Source organism: Bufo gargarizans, chromosome 8 (assembly GCF_014858855.1).
Source record: "Bufo gargarizans isolate SCDJY-AF-19 chromosome 8, ASM1485885v1, whole genome shotgun sequence".
In the NCBI taxonomy this organism is placed as follows: Eukaryota; Metazoa; Chordata; class Amphibia; order Anura; family Bufonidae; genus Bufo; species Bufo gargarizans.
Genome location: NC_058087.1, coordinates 11,309,583 through 11,327,881, shown reverse-complemented (window position 1 = coordinate 11,327,881; position 18,299 = coordinate 11,309,583). Strand labels below are relative to the sequence as shown.

Sequence of the window (18,299 nt, the reverse complement as noted above, 5' to 3'; positions counted from 1 at the left end):
CAATGGACTGTTGCAGTGGTGGGTGACGTGAAGCCTCATTCTCTGCTATGACATGCAGACTGATTCTCTGCTGTCATGAAGCCAGATTGTCTGTTACGGGACCTCTCTGCTCTGCCTGTGTGCTAGGCCTAAATATATGCCAATGGACTGTTGCAGTGGTGGGTGACGTGAAGCCTCATTCTCTGCTATGACATGCAGACTGATTCTCTGCTGACATGAAGCCAGATTGTCTGTTACGGGACCTCTCTCCTCTGCCTGTGTGCTAGGCCTAAATATATGCCAATGGACTGTTGCAGTGGTGGCTGACGTGAAGCCTGATTCTCTGCTATGACATGCAGACTAATTCTCTGCTGACATGAAGCCAGATTGTCTGTTACGGGACCTCTCTGCTCTGCCTGTGTGCTAGGCCTAAATATATGCCAATGGACTGTTGCAGTGGTGGGTGACGTGAAGCCTCATTCTCTGCTATGACATGCAGACTGATTCTCTGCTGACATGAAGCCAGATCGTCTGTTACGGGACCTCTCTGCTCTGCCTGTGTGCTAGGCCTAAATATATGCCAATGGACTGTTGCAGTGGTGGGTGACGTGAAGCCTCATTCTCTGCTATGACATGCAGACTGATTCTCTGCTGTCATGAAGCCAGATTGTCTGTTACGGGACCTCTCTGCTCTGCCTGTGTGCTAGGCCTAAATATATGCCAATGGACTGTTGCAGTGGTGGGTGACGTGAAGCCTCATTCTCTGCTATGACATGCAGACTGATTCTCTGCTGACATGAAGCCAGATTGTCTGTTACGGGACCTCTCTCCTCTGCCTGTGTGCTAGGCCTAAATATATGCCAATGGACTGTTGCAGTGGTGGCTGACGTGAAGCCTCATTCTCTGCTATGACATGCAGACTGATTCTCTGCTGACATGAAGCCAGATCGTCTGTTACGGGACCTCTCTGCTCTGCCTGTGTGCTAGGCCTAAATATATGCCAATGGACTGTTGCAGTGGTGGGTGACGTGAAGCCTCATTCTCTGCTATGACATGCAGACTGATTCTCTGCTGACATGAAGCCAGATTGTCTGTTACGGGACCTCTCTCCTCTGCCTGTGTGTGTGCTGGGCCTAAATATATGCCAATGGACTGTTGCAGTGGTGGCTGACGTGAAGCCTCATTCTCTGCTATGACATGCAGACTAATTCTCTGCTGACATGAAGACAGATTCTCTGTTACGGGACCTCCCTCCTCTGCCTGGGTGCTGGGCCTAAATATATGCCAATGGACTGTTGCAGTGGTGGCTGACGTGAAGCCTCATTCTCTGCTATGACATGCAGACTAATTCTCTGCTGACATGAAGACAGATTCTCTGTTACGGGACCTCCCTCCTCTGCCTGGGTGCTGGGCCTAAATATATGCCAATGGACTGTTGCAGTGGTGGCTGACGTGAAGCCTCATTCTCTGCTATGACATGCAGACTGATTCTCTGCTGACATGAAGACAGATTCTCTGTTACGGGACCTCTCTCCTCTGCCTGTGTGTGTGCTGGGCCTAAATATATGCCAATGGACTGTTGCAGTGGTGGCTGACGTGAAGCCTCATTCTCTGCTATGACATGCAGACTGATTCTCTGCTGACATGAAGCCAGATTCTCTGTTACGGGACCTCTCTCCTCTGCCTGTGTGTGTGCTGGGCCTAAATATATGCCAATGGACTGTTGCAGTGGTGGCTGACGTGAAGCCTCATTCTCTGCTATGACATGCAGACTGATTCTCTGCTGACATGAAGCCAGATTCTCTGTTACGGGACCTCTCTCCTCTGCCTGTGTGTGTGCTGGGCCTAAATATATGCCAATGGACTGTTGCAGTGGTGGCTGACGTGAAGCCTCATTCTCTGCTATGACATGCAGACTAATTCTCTGCTGACATGAAGACAGATTCTCTGTTACGGGACCTCTCTCCTCTGCCTGTGTGTGTGCTGGGCCTAAATATATGCCAATGGACTGTTGCAGTGGTGGCTGACGTGAAGCCTCATTCTCTGCTATGACATGCAGACTGATTCTCTGCTGACATGAAGCCAGATTCTCTGTTACGGGACCTTTCTCCTCTGCCTGTGTGTGTGCTGGGCCTAAATATATGCCAATGGACTGTTGCAGTGGTGGCTGACGTGAAGCCTCATTCTCTGCTATGACATGCAGACTGATTCTCTGCTGACATGAAGCCAGATTCTCTGTTACAGGACCTCTCTCCTCTGCCTGTGTGTGTGCTGGGCCTAAATATATGCCAATGGACTGTTGCAGTGGTGGCTGACGTGAAGCCTCATTCTCTGCTATGACATGCAGACTAATTCTCTGCTGACATGAAGACAGATTCTCTGTTACGGGACCTCCCTCCTCTGCCTGGGTGCTGGGCCTAAATATATGCCAATGGACTGTTGCAGTGGTGGCTGACGTGAAGCCTCATTCTCTGCTATGACATGCAGACTAATTCTCTGCTGACATGAAGACAGATTCTCTGTTACGGGACCTCTCTCCTCTGCCTGGGTGCCGGGGCCTAAATATCTGAGAATGGACTGTTCCAGTGGTGGGTGACGGGAAGCCAGATTCTCTGCTATGGAACCTCTCTCCAATTGATTTTGGTTAATTTTTATTTATTTAATTTTTATTTTAATTCATTTCCCTATCCACATTTGTTTGCAGGGGATTTACCTACATGTTGCTGCCTTTTGCAGCCCTCTAGCTCTTTCCTGGGCTGTTTTACAGCCTTTTTAGTGCCGAAAAGTTCGGGTCCCCATTGACTTCAATGGGGTTCGGGTTCGGGACGAAGTTCGGATCGGGTTCGGATCCCGAACCCGAACATTTCCGGGATGTTCGGCCGAACTTCTCGAACCCGAACATCCAGGTGTTCGCTCAACTCTAATCAAGACATCACGGAAGAAGGTAGCAAGATGGTCACACTGTCGCAATAGGGCACAGTTCATACTACCGGACGGATCCGTTATGCAGGCCATAGACTTCTATTATGGCAGAATGCATAATGGAATGCCTCTGTCATTGAATAGCGTTATGGTCCGTGGTAACGGAATCCATCACGCAATTTACTATATACCCGAACTCGAACTTCAAAACTTGAAGTTCGCTCATCCCAAACTGACACAGAACTCAGGACTTTGTAGCACACTTAATAATGAACTCATTAGTCGAACAGATGCAGACACACACACAGCAATGATTAACCCTCGCAATACAGATCTGAGGAGGAGTACATTGGCGTAATTCACACCACATGTAACAGGGACCAGGATACACGGTGCAATGGCACCAATGAATAGCTACACACAGCAGCAAACGCTGGCACAGCAGAGCATTAGTACAAGTGAAATGCCATCTTAACTTGGCTAGCATACATGGAAGGTTTACCATCAAAATATGCGCCAAATTTATCATAGCAGCTCAGGCTTGATAATACATTTAGAACAAAGCTGGATACTTTGTTATAACTTATACCACCTATTGGTTGGCTTAGTTACTACATGTTAAGCCACATTCCCTCAATGGACAAGATGTATCATATGTAATATAAGATCCGCCAAATTGTGCCAGAATTCATTTGCAGCCACAATTGTAAATATGGGCGATTATACTATGCTGATGATCTTGACAATTATAAACATAGATAATGTAGGTAGATAATAGATAGATTATGGATAGATAGATAGATAGATAGATAGATAGATAGATAGATATGGTAGATAGATAGATAGATAGATAGATAGATAGATAGATAGATAGATAGATAGATAGATAGATATGGTAGATAGATTAAACAATTGGTGTTTTTTCAATGTAACACTATTTTATATAATAATGTACTGTACTGTAATAATAATATACATTTTATTCCCCCAGGTGATTGTGTCATTGTCCACCGTAAAGCTGATGATGGGTGGTGGTACGGTACCGTTAATGGGAAGAAAGGTTATTTCCCCTCTACATATGTTGAAGAAATAAATTCTTCTACATAGACCCAGACCATGAAATCAGAAAAATACATTTATCTAAAAGATCTGTTTTTGTTGCTCCATAACTAGAGCACTAAATGATGTACAGTATTTCCTTCAAGTGGAGCAGAAGAAAGCTATAAAGGATGTTTCAAGTTACCTACCCAAAGTATAATTACCAGGTTCCCACAGTTTTTCTTCCAAGGGCCGTCTTCCCCATGGCTATCGGTGCAGTTCCTATGCAGCAGTTGTCCCAATAACATGCACAAGAAATAACTGTACTTTGAGAGTGACTACAAAAAACAAAATGGCTGCACACCATTATATATGCAAACAATAGATCTAAGAAATGGGGTTCATTCTAGATAAAAGTGGTACAATATCGACTATAAATGAGTAATGGAAGCTCTTAGCGCACATACATGTCGGGCCCACCTACCAGGCGTCAAGGTGGCTTCCGCAGATGGGTCCCTATCACTAAAGATACTGCCTCACTTTGGACTTACTTAAGCCTCCAATATTCAGGGCTGTGTAGGAACCAGCTACAGGTAGATGGGCGTGTCCAGTCTAAAAGGGGCGCCACCCCCAATATATTGCAAGAAAATTTAGACTAAAACCTTCAGGATCACAGGTGCATATCCATGAAGCAAACACAATTACAAAAAACAAAATGGCTGCACACCATTATATATGCAAACAATAGAGCTAAGAAATGGGGGTCATTCTAGATAAAAGTGGTACAATACCGACTATAAATGAGTAAAGGAAGCTCTTAGCGCACATACGTGTCGTGTCGGTATTGTACCACTTTTATATAGAATGACCCCCATTTCTTAGCTCTATTGTTTGCATATATAATGGTGTGCAGCCATTTTGTTTTTTGTAATTATGTTTGCTTCATGGATATGCACCTGTGATTCTGAAGGTTTTAGTCTAAATTTTCTTGCAATACTTTGAGAGTGAAACACCTTTCCGCCACGGAAAAACTGTAAATGGGACAGTTTTGTTTCTCTTCTATTATAATTTGGGGCTGTGGACAGCTCACAAACATTCATCGTAGCTACTGTAAACTCTTATCAAACTGATAATCATATGGCTTAAATAAGTTATTATGAGCTGTTAGGAGTTCATAGAAAAGGGCTACACAGCGAGCTATCAGAGCAGGAACCTGATGGGTCAGTGTGAAACTGAAGGCAATATGCTTTGCAGATAGACTGAAACTTAAAAGGGTTTTTTGAGATTTTAATATAGGTACGTTTATAGATCAGTATATGATCAGTGGGGGGTCCAACATCTGGGACCCGTGCCGATCAGCTGTTCGAGAAGGCAGGGACGCTCCTGTGGCCTTCTCTCTGTTTTTCTTAGGCTAGTGACGTCACGTTCATGTGTCACGTGGCCTAGGAGCAGCTCAGCCCCATTCAAGTGAGCTCCATACTAACCACAATCCCTTAACAATGTAAGGCACTGTGCTTGGTAAGTTGTGAGAAGGCGGCAGAGCTCACAAAACAAACCCCCACCGATCAGATACTAATGATCTATCCCGAAGATAGGACATCAGTATTAAAGGGTTTCTACCACTTCGGTTTCACATATTTAGCTGTCAGACACTAGCGATCCGCTAGTGTCTGCTCTGCCCAACCATCCTAATATAATTGCTTTTGGGGCAGCCGTTTTGCGAAAAAAAGAACTTTTATTAATATGCTAATGAGCCTCTAGGTGCTATGGGGGCGTCATTAGCACCTAGAGACTCCGTCTACCTTCAGAAACTGCCGCCGCCCAGCGCGTCCCTCCAGCCCGCCCATCTCCTCCTGAATGCGATCCTCCTTGTGAGCGTATGTATTCTGCGCATGCGCAGTGAATGTCTGACCGCTTCCCTGCTCAGACATCTCCACTGCGCCTGTTCCTCGGAGCACTATGGCGTCATCGCGCAGGCGCAGTGGAGATGTCTGAGCAAGGAAGCGGTCAGACATTCACTGCGCATGCGCAGAATGCATACGCTCACAAGGAGGATCGCATTCAGGAGGAGATGGGCGGGCTGGAGGGACGCGCTGGGCGGCGGCAGTTTCTGAAGGTAGACGGAGCCTCTAGGTGCTAATGACGCCCCCATAGCACCTAGAGGCTCATTAGCATATTAATAAAAGTTCTTTTTTTAGCAAAACGGCTGCCCCAAAAGCAATTATATTAGGATGGTTGGGCAGAGCAGACACTAGCGGATCGCTAGTGTCTGACAGCTAAATATGTGAAACCGAAGTGGTAGAAACCCTTTAAAATCTCCGAAAATCCTTTTAACCCTGAAGAACACAAACTGTTGAACATTTTTAGTGAAGACCAATGAAAAGATTATTTTTAGCCTAAAATGAGTAAAAAGCAATCATAAATAAATTGCCCTTTAAAGTTTTTTTTATAGCCTTTAAGCTTTATTACATAAAACAAGAAGGCACCTTTAATTTTGCCGAAATTATACACAGGCATTTATCCATTTCATATGGGCCAATGACCAGGAATGACTGTTGTTAGCAATGCTTGTTTGGCCAATTATAGGCATGTGTAAAAGGGCCTTCAAGCATGGAAACATATTTTATTTATTAGATTTAATGGATGTCAGGATTTTTTGTCTAAATGTATGAGGGAGCCATTACTTTTTTGCCTTCTCCTGCCGGATGCTTACCAATGGACCCATCAGTGGTGTCTATTGTAACCTCTGACTACAGTAGATATTAAAGGTGCTCTAAGAAAAAACATGGCTGCTCTTTTTTTCCAAGAAACAGAACCCACTCCTGACTATGGTCAGTGTCTGGAATTGCAGCTCAGTCTTATTTAGAAGATTAGCTCTTTTCCTGCCAGAAAGCAGCTTTTTTTCTAATCACATGTAGCACATCTTCTTTAAAGACAATGACCATACAGCCCACCTGATGGGAATGCAAGACATCAGGAAGACCAGATTGTTTAAGACAATCCATGAAAATGCCGGTGAAAAGAAAAACACGAATGATTCCCTCTGAAACTGGCATCACTTTGCCATCTGTTTCCTTTCAATTTTCGTATAAAAAGATGATGAGATCTGAGCCTGACCATCTTGTATGTCTGAATGAGCCATATGCAGAACTTTTACAGCAGGCAGTAATGGATGGACTTGATGTAATATTTAAGTCATTTCCAGACTCTCAGAAGAATGGATTGTACCTCATGTGTTATAATTCCCTGATCTGCCTGGCAGCTTTCAAGTACTGTATATATAATTTTCCATCTAGACATCAAATGTTTACATGCAACTCTTTGTAACCGTATGTAAAATGTTCTTTTATATAAATGCAGGGAAGATAATGAAATTGAACAGAACGGCTTATTGCATTTTTGGTGTAAATAGCCATGAGCATGTAATAATCAAAATTTTGTTGTATACTAACTAAAAAGCTGCTCCTCGTGAGCAGAGCTTACAGGTCCTTCTAAAAAAATTAGCATATTGTGATAAAGTTCATTATTTTCTGTAATGTACTGATAAACATTAGACTTTCATATATTTTCGATTCAATACACACCAACTGAAGTAGTTCAAGCCTTTTATTGTTTTAATATTGATGATTTTGGCATACAGCTCATGAAAACCTACATTTCCTATCTAAAAAAATTTGCATAATTCATCCGACTAATAAAAGAAAAGTGTTTTTAATACAAAAAAAGTCAACCTTCAAATAATTATGTTCAGTTATGCACTCAATACTTGGTCAGGAATCCTTTTGCAGAAATGACTGCTTCAATGCGGCGTGGCATGGAGGCAATCAGCCTGTGGCACTGCTGAGGTGTTATGGAGGCCCAGGATGCTTCGATAGCGGCCTTAAGCTCATCCAGAGTGTTGGGTCTTGCGTCTCTCAACTTTCTCTTCCCAATATCCCACAGATTCTCTATGGGGTTCAGGTCAGGAGAGTTGGCAGGCCAATTGAGCACAGTAATACCATGGTCAGTAAATCATTTACCAGTGGTTTTGGCACTGTGAGCAGGTGCCAGGTCGTGCTGAAAAATGACATCTTCATCTCCATAAAGCTTTTCAGCATATGGAAGCATGAAGTGCTCCAAAATCTCCTGATAGCTAGCTGCATTGACCCTGCCCTTGATAAAACACAGTAGACCAACACCAGCAGCTGACATGGCACCCCAGACCATCACTGACTGTGGGTACTTGACACTGGACTTCAGGCATTTTGGCATTTGCCTCTCCCCAGTCTTCCTCCAGACTCTGGCACCTTGATTTCCGAATGACATGCAAAATTTGCTTTCATCCAAAAAAAGTACTTTGGAACACTGAGCAACAGTCCAGTGCTGCTTCTCTGTAGCCCAGGTCAGGCGCTTCTGCCGCTGTTTCTGGTTCAAAAGTGGCTTGACCTGGGGAATGCGGCACCTGTAGCCCATTTCCTGCACACGCCTGTACACGGTGGCTCTGGATGTTTCTACTCCAGACTCAGTCCACTGCTTCCGCAGGTCCCCCAAGGTCTGGAATCAGTCCTTCTCCACAATCTTCCTCAGGGTCCGGTCACCTCTTCTCGTTGTGCAGCGTTTTCTGCCACACTTTTTCCTTCCCACAGACTTCCCACTGAGGTGCCTTGATACAGCACTCTGGGAACAGCCTATTCGTTCAGAAATTTCTTTCTGTGTCTTACCCTCTTGCTTGAGGGTGTCAATGATGGCCTTCTGGACAGCAGTCAGGTCGGCAGTCTTACCCATGATTGCGGTTTTGAGTAATGAACCAGGCTGGGAGTTTTTAAAAGCCTCAGGAATCTTTTTGCAGGTGTTTAGAGTTAATTAGTTGATTCAGATGATTAGGTTAATAGCTGGTTTAGAGAACCTTTTCATGATATGCAAATTTTTTTGAGAATTTGGGTTTTTATGAGCTGTATGCCAAAATCATCAATATTAAAACAATAAAAGGCTTGAACTACTTCAGTTGGTGTGTAATGAATCTAAAATATATGAAAGTCTAATGTTTATCAGTACATTACAGAAAATAATGAACTTTATCACAATATGCTAATTTTTTTAGAAGGACCTGTAGGTATTGACTTAATTGCAAATATTTAAAGGAGGCCCTTATCGCTGCTGACTAAAGGAAATCTGTCACCAGGAAATTCACTGTTAGGCTACATGCACACGACCGTGCCGTTTTTTGCTGTCTGCAAACAGCGGCTCCGCAAAAGAATGGAAGCCGCCCGTGTGCCTTCCACAATTTGCAGAACGGAACAGGCGGCCCAGTGTGGACATGCCTATTCTTGTCCGCAAAATGGACAAGAATAAGACATGCTATATTTTTTTTGCGGGGCCACGGAACGGAGCAACGGATGCGGACAGCACACGGAGTGCTGTCCTCATCTTTTGCGGCCCCATTGAAGTGAATGGGTCTGCACCCGAGCCGCAAAAACTGCGGCTCGGATGCGGCCCCGACAAACGGTCGTGTGCATGAGGCCTTAAAATAGGTATCGTACAACGCCTTGTGGAGCTAGCTCAGTTGAAGTCATTGATACCTTTCACTTAGTAATCAGATCTGGATAAATGTCCTTTATTCCATATGCAAATGAGTAGTTAAGTGCACTGAGGGTGGGCCAGAACCACTCTTTGCACCCTTGGTCCTCCTGCCTCCTCTTCCAGCCTCTTTACTGATACGTGTAGGGTCCTGCATAGATATCTCACCTATAACTGTCAAGGAGGGGATGGCAGAGAAAGCAGGATTAGAAAGGTTGCACAGAATGGCTCAGACCCTCGGTGCACTTGACTTCTCATTTGCATATGGATTAAATGTTGTTGTTTTTTTTTCTCCAGAGTGAAGTAACCTAAGCCCTGGTTTAGTTCAATTTTATTTGCTAACAATTTTAGGGCCTGTGGAGAGAGGACTTTTGAAATGACCTGTCTTTATGGAACATATGCCCCTGACCAAAGCTTTAATGGGGACAGTGTTCGTGTACATGTAGTACTTTACAGAGAAGGGTTATAGCTATAGGGATCTATATGTAGAGCTTTATGCTGATATACTTATGTAATTAAACAGTCCCTCCCCCAGAAGCAAAATCAATAAGGTTGGCCATACTGTATATTGGATAGCTGAGTATCCAGACGACAGCTATCTCTCTCCACACCTCCATACACATGTGCACTCGGCATGTATGTGTCCTGAATGGGAGAAGGGCAGAAAGCCAGTGCATGGCATCTTCTCTAGCAGCAGCTCATCATCTTGAGAACAAAAGGACTGGGCAGTTGAATTTCAACTTGCTGATCCTTATCTCCCCCAATATCGGGAGTCCTCATAAACATTTGATGGCTTCCTGGGACCTCTGAAACCAATCGGTTTGACCAACATTTATCTAATATGTTTGGCAAGCTTAAGGACCAGCATTTGAGGACCAAATCTCTGCTTTGTCTTGTTGTTGACTGTATGTTCTTCTTAACAATATCAAGACACTGATCAAAAAATGGTAATAGGATTTTTTGATATTGTACATTCAATGGATGTTTTCAGATGGCTGTATTGAGCTCACAATATGGCCCCAATACCGTAGATCACCTCCTTTGGTTCCATTCAGCTAAATTTAAAAGGGTTCTCACACCTTACTTACATTTAACCTTGTATAAGAAAGTTTGTAATGTTTTTACATTCCAAAGTTACATGCATTGGCCACTCTAGAACCTGGTCATGTAACTGTCTTCTTCTGAAAATATTTCTTCTGCCTACACTAGGGATGTATCACTTGTTGTGGACAAAGCCAGAACTATTCCTCTCCCTGGTGTATGAGCAGATGAGGTGGATTCAGGAGTTTGCATATGTGCCAGAAGGAGGAATGGTTCTGGCCCAGTCTACAATAGAAGTGACTTTTGGTCCATAGCTCAGCTTGAAAACCTGGAAATGATATGACATTGGATTTTTAGAAGATGAGCGCCAGGTGACCGGGTTCCCAAGAGGCCAATCTGAGCAACTTTGGAACAGTAAGTATATTACAAACTTTCTTCTACAGAAAAGTGGTTTTAAACCCCTTTAAACCACATAGTATCTTATGACAATATAAGTTCAGTCAACTAGGCTCATGAAAGCTTCAGGTATTAAAGCTTTAATATGAATCTAAAATGTGGCCACATTACTGTCACGAGGGTGTCAAGAACCACGCCTGACTTCGTTATACCCGGGGTCAGGAAGTCGCAGCGGTTGGCTGCGCGCTCTATGTAGTAAGATAGGGCTGTTTCCTTATGGTAGCTTTCTGGGTTTGCTTTGCAACCCTTTTTGGCTCACTCTGGGATCCGTAGCTCCTTCTCCTCAGCTGTTCCTTGTCCAGCACTCCCAACCTCCTTATATTCCCCTCTCACACTTCTCTGGTTGCCAGATATAATGTAATGACCGGCGTCACGCACAGGGAGGGAAAAGGGAAAGCCCTGCCCAAGGGAGAGGGAAAGGTGGTGACCCCTGACTCACCTTGCGGCTGGCACCTGACTGCCCTGACGTCCCTAGACGGGTTCCTCACCCGTGCGGCGATCACGTGCCTAAACCCTGGATTTCCCTAAAATGAGCCCTAGATAGTGAATGGGCCGGTGGGATTGCTAGTCCGCACCACTGACACTAAGAGGGAAACACCAGGGAGAGGACAGAAAAACACATAAACCCAGGTGGGCGACCACAGCAGACCACAAAGGTCCAACAGGGATCCGGAGGGAAACATTCTGGACCAACAACCAGAGAACGCAGCAACACAGCTCCAGTGGGTCAGTATAGAAGTCCAGGCGGGAAGCTCTATATCTGGCAACCAGAGAAGTGGGAGAGGGGAATATAAGGAGGTTGGGAGTGCTGGACAAGGAACAGCTGAGGAGAAGGAGCTACGGATCCCTGAGTGAGCCAAAAAGGGTTGCAAAGCAAACCCAGAAAGCTACCATAAGGAAACAGCCCTATCTTACTACATAGAGCGCGCAGCCAACCGCTGCGACTTCCTGACCCCGGGTATAACGGAGTCAGGCGTGGTTCTTGACACCCTCGTGACAATTACGCAGTCAGAAGCTTTTCGAACAGCAGTGATGAAATTGAGTTACAGTAATTGATGTTTAGCACTGTTAATAGACCAAATAAAGGTAAAAAAATATAGTACAATAAAACTCTGGCTCCAGTATGACCTGATTATTACATATACTGGATTACTAAACAGACATAAAAAGTCTATAAACCCCCTAGTAGGATTGGAAAACCTTCAGGGAGATCACCCAAACACAAGATTTACTGCTATAACTTTCCTTAGTTTCTCTCACTGATCAGTATTTTGCTTCTTGTTTTGTGAAGTGCCAGATTATTTTCTGGATACTGAAATAAAGGCATTGTTCCATTAAGGACAACTCCTTCTAGAATGTGAGTCACAGTACAATAATCTGATTGTCCCAGTTTCCACTCCTGGCACACAGCAGATTTTTCCAGGTTAAACTTTTTGCCAGCTGTCATTATCCCTACAAGGTAACCATTCAATGTTCATCTGTGGTAATATATGATTGGTTTTGTGACCCCCATTTGGGCAAAGCTACTGCAAAGTGACTCTCCATTCTGGCTCATAGAGAGGATTATGAATGGGGAACACCCTTAATAACACCTGTATGCCTTAGCAGGGCATATGACCAGGGGTTGTCTTCAGGAGTCTACCCTTTTAAAGGACCTTATCTATAATCATTTGTATCAACTGAAAGAAACAAAGTCATCAAGAGTTTTTTTTATAGTTATTTATTGCTTAGATTGTTATTGTAGACAACATGCAGTATCCATGAATCAAAAAATATCTATAGTATCAAATGAGATTATCTGCTGTGACAACAAACTATAAATTCAGCATATTGTCTATGGAATTGAGAAAATTCTGTTTACATTTACAGGAATCTGGCATTAACAAGGTCTTTTATTGAGGTATTTAAATTAGAGCTACATTCTTTAAAAGTATTTTAATTTTTGTTTTAATTTTTGAGGAAGAAGCAGTCTTTTTTATTACGATTTTTATTTTTAATTTGTGAAAGCTTTCACAATAACTTCTCACAGATTGCAAGCTTTTGTGAGCAGGGCCCTCATTCCAATTGTTTTAATTGTTGACTTGTTTTGTTGCTATGTTATGTATGATTTTGCTTATACATGAACCCTCTGATTGTAAAGTGCTGCCCAATATGTTGGCGCTATATAAATAAAGATTATTTTTATTATTGACCTCAGAGCTGCTGCACAGACATTGAGATCCCCCTAGTGGTGGCAGAAAGCAGTCAGAATGTTAACATTTAATAACTTGGCAGGGGATTTGGAGCTGCTGTAAAGAAATATTTACCAGTAATTAGTCCAAAATTTTCAAGCTATGCCGATTAAAAAACATTTGTGTTTTATGGGTGGACATTCACTACAAATATGTACAAATACGTAGGTGGTACCTAACTTTTTGATTCATAATATAGAGTGTATTAAAATGGCTCTATAATGTAAGTGATGTTTTAAATTATTGTTACTATTAGATGCCCATAAACAGTTACACACTTACTACTGAGTTCTAAAGTATTGTACATCCCTTAGGTATTCCTTCTAAAGAGGACACGCAAGTGGCCCATCAGGATCTGTGCTCTGTCAACCAGCTCCTCTCCTCCAATTAGTGTTGCTTAGAGAGATCTGGGGCTTGTGTAGCAGGTGCTGTGTGTGCCCATAGGGTTAAAGTTTTTTTTCCATCCCAAGTATCAAATTCATTGTATGGATCATAAAATAATTGTTTACACACTGTTAATGCAAAGTTATGGCATCCACTTATATAATACATAGTAATTTAGTTAAAGCAATGTCAACGTCCACGTTATGAGATGAGTGTTGGTGGACAAATGATGCACGATCAGTCGATCTCCACACAGCCAAGTCTCTGCATATTGGTCCACTTCTCAATACAGAATAGCTAATAGAAATAGCTTTCTGCCCTGGAGAATAGCATCTTCAGTAGCATGGCTGTATAGCTGAAAAGACTCCTTCTATAGAGGAAATATAAGGGACTACATAGTCAGCTGCCAGAAGTGGAAGGAGTCTGATTCTGCTCAGAGCCTACACTACTTAGCATCATCACCAAGGGGGACACATGAAAATGAAAAATGGTGAAAATTTTAATTTCTATGCTAGAAACACTAAAAATTAAATGAAAGCAGCTTTTGGTATGAAAATAATTAATACGATAGCCCCTTTACCCTTATTTAAGCCAACATCACAGACCCACATTCACATATTTGTTATATTCTGTATATATTTATATCGATATCCGAGCTAATGTAAATTAAACATATACATGTATTAATAAATATATAATTACTATGTACACTCCAGAGAATGGTGAAGATGTGCTAACATTAGTGCCAGTGATAACTGGTGTTTATATCAGCCTCATATTCAATCTGAGGACTGCTGTAACTTGCACTAGCTTCCATACATCTCCCCCATTATGTAAGCAATTCCCATTCTCCAGCTTTGTCTATAAAGTTGTGTAAATCCTGCGGCTATAACATGGCTGGTACAAGTATGCCCAGTTGACCTTCCAAAACCTAACATGCAAACACATGCTGGGAGTAATAATGAATAGCCCTTGGTAACTGGGTGTTACCAGAGGACAGGTCATTTTGTCTATTCCTGTCAATGCTAAGAATGTCTTGTACAAGTTAATGCAAGCAATACAGTATTGTGACTGTTTAGCCACTCTGCTATTCTTTGCATATAGTCAGAGCTACTCTATGGCCACATTTATATCTTCATTGTAAAGGACTAAGTTCATTTACAATTACATTAGCATGTCTACATTAACTAATAGGTGCTCCAGTTGTAACCAGTTTGTAGTAAGCTCCTTTCTTCTCCATTAGATCTTCATGATTTCCTTTCTCAATGACAATTCCTTGAGACATCACAGCAATGATGTCCGAGTTCTGAATAGTCGACAGTCGATGGGCAATTACAATACATGTACGTCCTTCTCTTGCACGGTCAAGGGCTGCTTGAACAGTCTGAAAAACACAATGAATAGAAGATGTATTAGGAACCATTGACATGGGCTGATGCCCAGAGCATTCACATTTTGCAATCACATCCTCCGCATGGGGATGAGCGATCGCTGCTACGATCATTCATGCCCATAAAGAATCATTGTCTGTTGGCAGCACATCCCTATTTAGATGGTATGGTCTGTTGCCGACACATGATGATTTTAGGTGCCGCATGAAAAATGGCATCATCCAAACAACAAGTGTTTTCTCGTTTGTTGGGTGATTGGTGTCACCTTTACAAGGGGCACTTATCAGGAAGAAGCATTCATAGAAACATTAATTCATGATAATTGTCCTGATCCTCCACCCATGTACAGTAAAAGGGGCCTTAGTGTGGGGCCAAAAATGTTATGGGGTGTAAACAGGATTTGGACTGTAAACAGGATTTGGACAAAGAACAGTAAGGACATGACCACATGTTTCAGATGATCATGGGACTGCTCAGCAGCTTTTTAGTTCCTTAGATTGTCTATTTTCCTTAAAGAGGGGGACTGTATTGGATAATATTTTTGTTCAAAGAGTTTCCTAGCAATCAGTTTTAAGTGTTTGATGTCCCTGCATGACCATTACAGGTGAAATGAACCATCGTACAGGTGACACTAAAACCAACTCTCTGTCCATGTAATTCAGAGACAAGCCATGTCCTCCAGAAAAAAAGTTGCTTCCTCCACAGAGAGAATGCAATTACCTTCTCACTCTCTGTATCAAGTGCTGAAGTAGCTTCATCGAGTAGAAGGATTTTAGGGTCCCGGATGATGGCTCTGGCAATGGCAATACGCTGCTTTTGACCACGAGAGAGTTGAGATCCATGCGCTCCTACATTGGTGTCATATTTCTGGAAGAAAAACCAGATAGTTTTGTAAACAACATCCTGAATTTAAAATGGTTAATGACAAGTTATACTGTAGATCCATGGTTAAAACCTTATTGAAAGCAAGAAGTTAGCTAAGATCTTACAGTGTGGCACCACAGAAAACGAAGCCGGGTCTGACCTGATCTGGTTTCAATATAGCAGCAGATTCATCAGCCTTGTGTGGAAAGACTGGGACACTGCCATTCATATGATGCACCAGTATTAATACATCTCACCTATTGTATTAGACAAGTATGTGATTTTCAAATGTTTTTACAATGATTGTTTTTTTCCACCAGTGAATTTAAGGAAAACTACACATAAATAGTAATTAGAGCAAAAGAATACATTATTTTGGTGTTTCGGTTATTCTTAGGAGCCATAGTGGTATGGTATGGAGTACGGATGAGCGAATCGACTTTGGATGAAACATCCGAAGTTGATTTGCAAAAAACTTCGTTCTAATACTGTACGGAGCAGGAGCTCCATACAGTATTAGAATGTATTTGCTCTGATGATCCAAAGTTATTGCTTCACGAAGTCTCGCGAGACTTCACACAATAACTTCATAAATTAATTTGTACTGTAAAAAAACATTTCCCGAACTCAGGTTCGGTTCCAAGGTACGAGTTCGGGAATTATTTTTTACAGTACAAATTAATTTATGAAGTTATTGCATCAAGTCTCGTGAGACTTTGAAAAGCAATAACTTTGGCTCATCGGAGCCAATACATTCTAATACTGTATGGAGCTCCTGTTCCGTACAGTATTGGAACTAAGTTTTATGCGCATCAACTTCCTAGTAAGGAGCCAACACATGGCATACCGCTACTAAGAAGTCTGAAATGATACTATTAGTACTTTTAGTAAAATGTTTGGACGTAGGTGGGAGAGCTTCCCACCTAAAAGAATAGAGGTTCCTCCACCCAATATTTTGTTCCATCAAAAGTTGAATCCTTTCTATTTTGCCCTAATGTTATAGGGTTGCTTAATCACCAAATATGTAGCTGAATTTAATCCTTAATGGATTGGCAGCAGAATGCACTTGCAGAAAGATACTCACGTCTGGTAGTTCCATAACAAAGTCATGTAACTGTGCTTTTTTTGCTGCCTCCATCACTTGGTCCATGGTCAATTTCTTGGAGTTATCACCATACTTTATGTTGTCACCTATACTGCAGTCAAATAACACTGGCTCCTGGGACACAATTCCAATTTTAGATCGGAGAAATGAAACATTGACATTTTTGGAGTTATGGCCGTCGATCAACTGTATAAGAGAGGCATAAAGGAAACATCTGCAGTGAGAAGATTAGAAGACCCAGGAGAGACTTGATACACGCACTTGAAAACCAGAAAAATTAGATAGGGCAAATAAAATCCTAGGCAATTGGTCACATAGACTAGGCAATTGGTTACAAGAGTACAGAACGTTTTAGAAATACCGTATATAAAATGTAGATAATTATGTCTATAGAGAACAAGATTTTCTTTCACTTGATCAGAGCATCTGTTTGCTCATATTGAGAGGCAACTAAAATAGACATTTATAAAAAGCCACTGTAGATTACCCATTGTATAAAAATGTTCTGATATGTCAATTTGCATCTGCTTTTGGTTAATATCTATTAAGTGTACGCAAATTAGTAATAACTCTCAAGGCAGTAGTTTCCAAGTTATCGATTATGGTATTTTGTAAAAAAGTTAATATAGAAAATTGTTGCACTGAAAAGTTTTGGTCAATCATATGAGCCAAATGAGTTACAACTTGCATCTGCAGATACAGACGTGGACAAAATTGTTGGTACCCTTTGGTCAATGAAAGAAAAAGTCACAATGGTCACAGAAATAACTTTAATCTGACAAAAGTAATAATAAATTAAAATTCTATAAATGTTAACCAATGAAAGTCAGACATTGTTTTTCAACCATGCTTCAACAGAATTATGTAAAAAAATAAACTCATGAAACAGGCATGGACAAAAATGATGGTACCCCTAGAAAACACAGAACATAATGTGACCAAAGGGACATGTTAATTCAAGGTGTGTCCACTAATTAGCATCACAGGTGTCTACAACCTTGTAATCAGCCATTGGGCCTATATATATGGCTCCAGGTAATCACTGTGTTGTTTGGTGATATGGTGTGTACCACACTCGACATGGACCAGAGGAAGCAAAGGAAAGAGCTGTCTCAAGAGATCAGAAAGAAAATTATAGACAAGCATGTTAAAGGTAAAGGCTATAAGACCATCTCCAAGCAACTAGATGTTCCTGTGAGTACAGTTGCCCATATTATTCATAAGTTTAAGATCCATGGGACTGTAGCCAACCTCCCTGGACGTGGCCGCAGGAGGAAAATTGATGACAAATCTAAGAGACGGATAATCCGAATGGTAACAAAAGAGCCTAGA

General features: G+C 42.1%; 2 protein-coding genes across 2 annotated transcripts in view; one reads left to right on the top strand and one right to left on the bottom strand.

The window, feature by feature from the left end:
• Nucleotides 1-4,383, top strand: part of NOSTRIN (nitric oxide synthase trafficking) — a 68,652-nt gene extending 64,269 nt beyond the window's left edge. The window contains exon 16 of the mRNA XM_044304276.1: nt 3,893-4,383. Within this exon, the coding sequence (XP_044160211.1) occupies nt 3,893-4,008 (116 nt within the window). The 3' untranslated portion in view covers nt 4,009-4,383. The remainder of the gene's footprint in view (nt 1-3,892) is intronic.
• A 7,562-nt stretch (nt 4,384-11,945) lies between these two features.
• LOC122944828 (bile salt export pump-like) overlaps nt 11,946-18,299 on the bottom strand; it is a 100,089-nt gene continuing 93,735 nt past the window's right edge. Inside the window, exons 27-29 of the mRNA XM_044303499.1 lie at nt 16,947-17,153; nt 15,719-15,865; nt 11,946-14,991 (exon numbers count right to left, since the gene is read on the bottom strand). Coding sequence (XP_044159434.1) covers nt 14,791-14,991; nt 15,719-15,865; nt 16,947-17,153 — 555 coding nt within the window. The 3' untranslated portion in view covers nt 11,946-14,790. The remainder of the gene's footprint in view (nt 14,992-15,718; nt 15,866-16,946; nt 17,154-18,299) is intronic.